The following is an 8888-nucleotide window of genomic DNA, read 5'->3' as shown; positions in this document are numbered from 1 at the left end:
GGCAGCTGTCTAATCCAAGTTGAGAAAGATAAAATCATTTACAACTGATACTTAACGGATAAAAGGAGCATCAATAAAATATCAAATAAGCTCAATTAATACCCCAAACTTACACAAAGAGAGTACACAAACCTTCATAGCTAAACACCCAATAACAAGTCCTGACCAACGAAGCACTAAACACATGCATCAATACCAGCAAATTAATTCACCCTTCATGACACGTAAAAAAAAACACAACAACACACCAGTTAATTATGTCCTTCAATTCACTTTCTAGCTATTGACCACCCTGCAGCACCTTCGCACCTCGCCGCCATTCCCCGCCGGCGACACCAACCTCCCCATCCTCACCATCGCCGCCTTGAAATCCTCGAAGAAGGCGTCAACATCAGCAGCATAGGAGCCAACCAGCGCCTCTACTACTCCGGCGTCAGGACCCAGTAAAGCCTGGTCAGAAGGAAGCAGACCGTCGCCAGACAGGAGGTTCACGTAGTACTGATTGTCAAAGGTGGAAGGGGTGACCAGGTCAAGGTCGACCTGTGTGTTGTTGGAGCCTGAAGAACATAGTTGCTGTAGCGAAACAATAAACTCTTGGTCACCTAAGACTGATGAACCTGGCCCAGAAAAGCTGAACCTGGAACTGAATGTGGCGCACCGGGCTTTGCCGATTGTGTGAGCTCCTGTTACATGCAAAAAAAAAAGGAAATAAACATACTTGAAAGTAGTACGTAGTAGTCTATTGAGCATTCCTCGGAAATAATTAACTACCTGAAAGAATCACCATGTCTCTCTGAGAGATTCCAACATTTTGAAACTTCTGGGTAAGAGTTGCAACGTTGGAGTTGGGGCCAGGAAGGGTATTCTCAGCTTCTGTCTTGTTTGCACTGAAGCTATCCTTCCTTCCCATCTCCACCTGCCATGAAGGACCACCCAACTACACCAAATCACCATTACTTCCCTCATCAGCTTATACAATGAGTAATTAAACATCTCCTTGTAGCTATCACAACACTCACCAATAGAACAGAATCCCGAGCGGCGACGGCAAGGATGTCAGCACACGACACTATGCCGGGGCAGACCGTCTCGAGCTCGGCCTTGATGTTATCGATCACGTCGAACCCTCTCAAAGAGTTGAGGTTCGGCGCCGCTGTCTTCTCTCCAATGAAAGTAGCCGTGTCGTCAAGCAGTATGGATGCATCGCAACCCTAATTCACAAACGCCATGAAACCTTTTATGGACAAACATGAAAAGAATGGAGAAGTGCTTATAATTGACAATTTCCGTAATTGAGAAAGAAATAATTATGTGAAGATTTAAAAAAAAAAAAAAAAAAACACTCCATAGGCATTGCAATCTGACTCAATTGTGCTCAGTTTTTTGTTTTATTTGTATTCTTTTTATATTACAATGTGATGGAAAGCATAAAATTAATGACTCCCTATATTATAATTTAAGATAATTTTGGATTGGCTAGTCGATCTTGTGTTTCGTTTGTATAGCTTTTTAGTGTTTAACTATTCCCATCACATTTTCTATTTCATCATTGTTTATTTGTTGCTTTCAATACATTTTATATAAAAAAAATAGTTTTTTTACAACACTTTAAAAAATTAACTTCTATTGTACAATAGCTTTACAAAGTAAAAAAAAAATTGTCCCAAATAAAATTATAATGCCGATTAAGAAAAAATATATATATGTATAAAAATTCTAAAAAAAAAATTGTAGGATTAAACCCAAAGATAGTTTTGAATTATTCATGTTGTTCAACTTAATCTAAAAGCATTATTATTTTTTTAATTTAATTAATCCCTAACTATATAAAATTGATCCATAAAAGGCTCTAAAAATTAAAAGTGGGATCAATTTTAATTTTTTTTTCTATAAGAGAGGTCATTTTAAATCAATTTTAGATGATTGAGGGTTAAATTAGAAAAATATAATATTCTAAGATTAAATTAGCCGCACGCAAATAATCCATGGATTATTTTAAAATTTAATTCCTATAAAGCATATCAGAAGTTCAAATGCTTCAACTAAGAGGTCCTGAGTTCGAGTCTTTGTGTATGCGTGGTGTGCTTGAGTTTGCCTTAATTAACCTAAATGTCCCAAAAAAAAAACTTTCTACATTTTGTAAGAAATCAGAACATGTTTATATAAAAAATACATTACTTTCTCCAAATAAAATTTGGCTGAATTGAAACTTTTATAAAATATCCTACCTACTCTCTTCAGTATATTTTGTTACGGTTCTAACATTCTTCATTTATATTAAAATTTATTTTATTCTTCTCATGGCGTCAATCTATCCACCATATGGAAGGCTTAGTTAACGTTAACAATGACTCTCACATTGACGAAGCAATCATGGAAGTGGAGGCGGAGGAGGGAAGCAGCCATGCGTGGTGCAACGGAGACGGCACGCTCGACGCCGGCGAATATGATAGGCTCAACGAGGGGGCAGCTAGTCTCGTAGGTGTTGAACTGAAGGGAGCCGCTACCAGAGTTAAAGCTAGGGTTAGGGTCCAGGCACTCTTTGGTGAGAGCAAAGGCTGTAGTTGTAATTAGGATTACGCAGAAAAGGATTGAAGCTAAATTTGTGTTCATCATGGTTAGCTTGAATTGCAGCTATGGGAAGAACAGAACGAACGTAAGTAGGAAGTCTTTTATGGAGCAGTTTGTAAGAATTGCAGGCCCTGTGCGGGTATTTGTAGACTGTGAAGTGAACTTGTCTGGCATGCATGTGAAAGAGTACTGCCGTTTCCTATTGCATGTGAGAGAGATTTGCGAGGGAGGGAAGACGCGTTCAAACGTCTTTCTGTTGTCCTTACATGAACGAGTCAATGGTTGGTACAAATTTGTAGAATTTAAAATGCAATAGGGAACAGCAGTATGAGGTGCAGAATCAGCATCGTTTGAGCGTGAGTTAAATAAAATTTGTGAAATACATAATTCTATGTATGAAATAAAAATAAAAATGAAATTTTTAGAATTTGAGCAATTGTATTTATTGAAGGCGAACAAAATAGTTAAAATGCTTATTCTTCTCAGGAAAAAAAATTTGAATTGCACAATTTCTACTCTTTAAGGGTATTAAAATCGGGTTGCGGGATGGGTTCGGGTTAAACTCGGTTATGATCCATTATTGTTTGACATTAGACCTGTCAATTTCGGGTTACGGGTCGGGTTCGGGTCAACCCGAAATTGACCCGGTACTATTCGGGTTCGGGTTAACCCGACCCACCTATTTCACCAATCTTCGCCGCTCGTGCAGCGGGTCACAACGCTGGGGTTCGTCGGCTCCGCATGTATTGTTGTGTTCCAATGTGACGCGAGATTCGGCGGTCAGTTCGTGCCTGCGGCGGACGCGAAGAAACGCAGGCGTGAAAGACAACGGAACCGGAATTGACGCCTTGAGCGGTGAAAGAAACGCAGTGGAAGTCCTCGGGACGCGAACCTGCGTCGAGTCGGAACGACTCGGAACTGCACTCAGGGACAGTGACGAGCCTTCTGCTGCGCGGCCTCGACGCCGAACATGGCCGTCTGGTACGACGAACTGGCTTGCGCAGAACTGGACGCGGGGTTGACAGAAACAGCGGCCTGCGCCGGACGTTCGGGAAACTGGCTGGTCGGGGTCTAGCGCGGCTAGCCGGGCAGGAGCGGGGTAGTCAGGGCAGCGGAGTGAGCGGGGGAGAAATTCAATTTTTTTTTAAAATTAAACGGTTTCGGTTTTGACCCGTGCTGAAACCCGTCGGGTTCAAACTCCGAACCTCGACCGTTTATGGCAATCGGTCGCTTTTTCTGAACCCGAACCCGACCGTTCGCTGTTCGGGCAACCCAAAACCCGAAAATTTTGATCGGTGGTGGGTTGGGTCGGGTCCGATGTGACAGGTTATTTGACATGAACCATTAAACGCGCTGTTTTGCCAAAGGTTTGAAATTCACGCCAAACATACCCTCGGGTTCCAAATTACTCGACCATACAAAACATGGAATTGAAAATGTTAATTTCGGCAACAAAGATTGCTCCCCTCCATCAGTCATGTACTACTGATCCACAAGAGAACAAGAGCTAATCACGTGGAACTGTCAACGACAGAAAGAACTTCAGCAAAGGCGGGCGAAGAAAGGTCTAATATCGGGGGATTGAATGCGAAAAAGCACGTGAATGAGAAAAAAAATTCGATCATTCTACAGGAAGCTTTATCATGGATTGTCACACCGATAGAAGGAATAACGTTGAACCTGGTGAAGGCAAGATATCTGACTTCGACACCGGAGCAGAAAGGAATGACTCTAGGTGGTGAGTTGTTCGTGACTTTACAAACCCGATAGAAAGAACTAACTGTCAAAGAGAGGCGACTCGGAGCTGTCGAAGTCGATATCATTTATTGCTTAGGCGAGAATGCATGACTTCTGAAACCGACAGAAAGAATGGATGAGTTGTCTTTACTTTCACCTCACGGCCGCCGTAAACGGACTGGGAAATCGTGTCAGTTCTGGGTTTAATCGGTTTTCAGGTTGACCGCAAACGCTGACCCAAATTTAAACCCCTCATGTCAGGATTTCAAGACCTGATACATAATGGAAAATCCGCGGCATTTTTTTTGCGGCTTTTCGCGTATTTCCGACATAAAAATGAACTAGACACTTTTCCGATGAAATTTTTGCCACAGCTTTTTTCCCTTTGACGGAAATTTTTTTCAGCGGCTCTTTCAGTTTTCTAGTAGAATTTTAAAAATATTAAATTAAATTGATTTAAATTTTAAGCTATTGGAAAAGATTTAACAAAAAATTATTAAAAAAATATGGAACTATTTAATTATTTTATTTAAAAATTAATTAGTAATTATTAAATTTTTTATTTTATAATGAATTATCATTTTTTTTTGTTAATTAATTAATTAGTTATCATTAAATACTAAATTTGATTTTGGGTCATATAGATAGTTTAAATATAAAAGTTTTGAATCATTTAACGAATTTATTTGCATTGTCGAGTAATTCGTTTTGGTTGCTTGAAGACTTTCCAGCTCACAGCCGGGTTCGAATCACCCTAGGAGCAGAAGCTGGCCGGAGGTGGAGGGGCTAGCACTGAAAGTGCTGGAGCGGGCTTGTCGTGGGAGTCGAGCCAGGGGGCAGGCTGGCAGGCTGGCGCGGGAGCGGCCGGAAGGGCCTTCAAGCAAATGGGAGTGCGGGCTGGCACTTGAGCGGGCGGGCTCGAGCTCAAGGAGTGAGGGCGGGCGCTGGAGACGCTGGCGGACTTTCGAGCTGGGGCAGGATTGGCGCTGGCAAGGTCGAGGGAGTGCGGGCCTTCCATGCAAGAGAGAAACGTGAAATTTTTTTTTAAGCTTTTTTCTTATGTTCCGACGGCTTTGAATTTCGCGCAGTGGAAGAGCCGCCGGGAATGGTTTTGCCGGCCGAAAAAAACGCTGGGAATTGATATTTTTCCTACACGTTGGTTTTACCTTCCGAAATTTTTTTTCCACCGGGAAAACTGCCTTGTAAATTCGAAAAACCTCCGAAAAATGAATAAAATTTTTTCCGCTGCAAAATTTCCTCGTAATGTTAAGATGATTTTCCTATAGTGTGAACGCGGGGACATGTTTCTCAAATGGGTTTTATCCTAACCCAAGAATTTTTGGGTCAGGTTCAAGTCGGGCTATTTTGAGTCGTGGTGAAATATTGACCCCTAACTTTCATTTGCTAGGTCCTAAGTTCTAAATTGAAAAAAAAAGTGAAGGGTTTGCCATTAGCAATTGTCAATAACTTAAAGTGTAAAAACTTGTCGAGTAAAGCCAATGACCTTAAATCTTTTATTATATTGTGTTGTTATTAAAAATAATAATATATATATAATATATATATATATATGTATATATATATATATTACTATATATATATATATATTATATATATTATATATATAATATATATATATATATATATATATATATATATATATATATATATATATATATATTGTGTTTGTTTTATTATTGATGGTTATAATAAAGATTTGAAAGGTTACATGGGAATAAAATAATAATATCATGGCTCAAAGTGCGAAATTAAAAACACAAAAAGAACTTAGAGAGCAACAGGATTCCAATCTAACACACTAAGAATATAAGAATCCCAAAAAAGAAATGGATGGAAGGACACACATTATGAAAAAAAAAATAACTAATACAACAAACCTAGGGATAATCTAGATATCCATTAGAAAGAAAAAGAAATACCATATTTCACTATTTAGTAAGAAATAAAAGATAATTTTACCTAATGTTATCAAAAAACACATAAACATCAAAGCAGCCCAACCTATTACCGAAGGAATACAAAGAGCAACAAGATCAAACATGAAGGAGTCATACCACAACTGAAGCCAAGGGTAACCCAGCTCCAAAAAATATGTCAGAAAAGAATAAAATAAAATCAGAACAAAAAATATACAAGTTAGATCACAAGCCTTTTCTTGGTGCTACATCCAATATATTCCACTGGATCGCAAAAAAACTTTACTCTATAGAGTTAATTCCATGTATTTATCAATAAGACCTAGGAGAAAAAGCTTCATAAAGTCTTTCTTTGGTCATCCAAGTGTCTTGAGAAAATAGTTAATCTGTGTATTTTAGTGGTTGTGGTGAGATTTCGCCTAAAATGATATCATCAACGTACAAGAAGTATGTGAATGAGAACCCCATAAAATCGGACTTGTACTTCCTATAATAAGCTTATCTTGCAAATCTTTAGGCGTATTAATAAGGTAGTATATTCTCAATATTAAAAAAAGAGCCTTATGAACGTATCAAAAGACAATTCAGAGTGATAAACATTTGATCCATACTTCATATATAAGAGTTTTAAATTTTTCATAAGCTCTAGCATGAAGCTTACTTTATATATTTGTTTGGATAACTAGACAAGATTAACTTCATTATATTTTTAGAAGAATATTTAGAATTTACTATATTTTCATATTCATTATTAAATAATTTAATTTTTTACATTACTTGTTCATGAAGATAGTAAAACCTTTGTGCAAAGGTGAATGCATCACCTGAAGAATATCTCCTAGATCAGTTAGTTCTTTTAGGTTATGCCTATAAATAACTTCAAAAGGTTTTTTAAGATTTATTCTAAAAATAATGAAATTATATGCAAGCTCAAAATAGGTAGATAAAAGACCAAAGTGCAAACATCCATACCTACTAAACACCTGTGTAAGTTACCTAAGGATCTATTAATAGCTCCACTGTGATAAAAGGTACATGAAAATTTAAATAATGTTCCAAATAATTTCATAATATTTTCTAAAAATATGAAATAAATATAACATTCATGTTTAAAATTATTGTTATTGGTAACTCTTGTACCCTGATAATTTCTTTTAAGAAAGGTTTGGCTATGTTGAAGGTGTGATTGGTTTTAGAACAAGATTTGGATACCAAATTAAAAACCCTAAAAGTTAGGTTATGCTATTTTAAACTTCAGGTAAAGTTAATGTCTTACAAAATTTCTCTATTTAGGGGTAAATTTTTGAGAAGTTCCATTGAGGTTAGATCAAAGAACTTCAATAGGAGAATATAAATAATAGTAGATATATGATTATCTGATGGGTGAGGTGGTTTCATTATTATGTAATAAGTGTAACATGGACTCTAAATATATATCTTTTATCATCTTCTTGAAACCTAAGTGATGGATTTTTATAGGTTTATGTCAAATAAAATCTTCTATATAGCGGAAATGTAGCTCCTCTTATGGTTTTATATGGAGAAGCTTGATGGTCTTATTATTAAATTTAAAAATATAATTATTTCTCAAATATAGTGAAGGACAACCCTACCATAAAGCTAAGGTCTACCTAATAGAAAATGGGCTATGTATATAGGTGAATGCTAAGTGTAAATTCTGTACTATTTATTATGTTAAAATTCGGTAAAAATTTATTATTTTAGTTATGTTTATGTAGGAAATACTTAGGAGAAAGCAAAAAAATCATAGTGTTGAATGAGCGTCATAGTGCCCATATATTCTATGTCACAGCATTATCATCCACAATGCCCTGGCATGTTATTAAGACATTGGAGCACTAGCCACTCTAGAATTTAAGAAAAGATCAGTGCCTTGACCGAGCTAAGGTTAGCGACGTAAAGCTTTGTGCACTATAGTATCAAAAATCCATGATGTTGAAAGTACGAGGTGCGCTAAGAGTGGGGGGTGGGGGGTGAATTGAAATTTTTTTTAATAAAGTAACAATTCTAAACAGGAGTTCTAATTTTTTTATTTTTAAATTTTAAATAAAAAATTAACTTGATACGGAAGCGAATGATTAAAATATGATTGCATGTAAGTGGTGAAATTTTAATCACATAACAAAAAATCTAGAATAGACTTTCACCAAGTAGTTATAACAAATGTAAAATGCAAAATATAAGTAAAGTGCAATAAACGCGAAAATCACACCATAAGATTTATAGTAGTTCGGTCACTTGACCTACGTCCACTCCCTGGATTCCTCCACTTCGGGAATTTTACTACTCAAAAGTAATTCTCCTTTTGCTCCCAGAGCAAGGCTGAGATGCCTTTACAAAACCTCACTTTACCTTCCCCGATGGGCGGAGTACCAAGCGCTATGTTACGTACCCTCCCGGTGATGATAGCGAACCTTCTCATTTTTCTCCATCCTGGAGAAGGCAAAGTACTTTAGAGGACACAGACCTTAAAGGATCTCCCCCTTAGAAAGCTTCCCACAAGATCTTCTAAGACCACAAGAAGAGCAAGCGTACAGCAGGATTGGAGCGACCGTACGTGTGATCCCCTCACACTCCTCCCTCACAAACTCACATTCTCCTTTCTCTCACAAACCCAAAATC

General features: G+C 37.4%; 1 protein-coding gene across 1 annotated transcript; it reads right to left on the bottom strand.

The window, feature by feature from the left end:
• Positions 1-276: 276 nt before the first annotated feature.
• Positions 277-2505, bottom strand: LOC110114611 (peroxidase 40). Its single transcript, XM_020847541.2, has 4 exons — positions 2359-2505; positions 1020-1211; positions 772-937; positions 277-683 (listed from the first exon to the last, which is right to left on the bottom strand). Exons 1-4 carry the CDS (start codon positions 2404-2406, stop codon positions 277-279), a joined length of 813 nt encoding a protein of 270 aa, XP_020703200.2. The 5' UTR covers positions 2407-2505.
• Positions 2506-8888: the final 6383 nt, after the last annotated feature.

Source organism: Dendrobium catenatum, unplaced genomic scaffold (assembly GCF_001605985.2).
Source record: "Dendrobium catenatum unplaced genomic scaffold, ASM160598v2 fragScaff_scaffold_133, whole genome shotgun sequence".
NCBI classification, from domain to species: Eukaryota; Viridiplantae; Streptophyta; class Magnoliopsida; order Asparagales; family Orchidaceae; genus Dendrobium; species Dendrobium catenatum.
The sequence above is the reverse complement of the archived record's forward strand: the minus strand, read 5'-3'. Positions and strand labels throughout refer to the sequence as shown.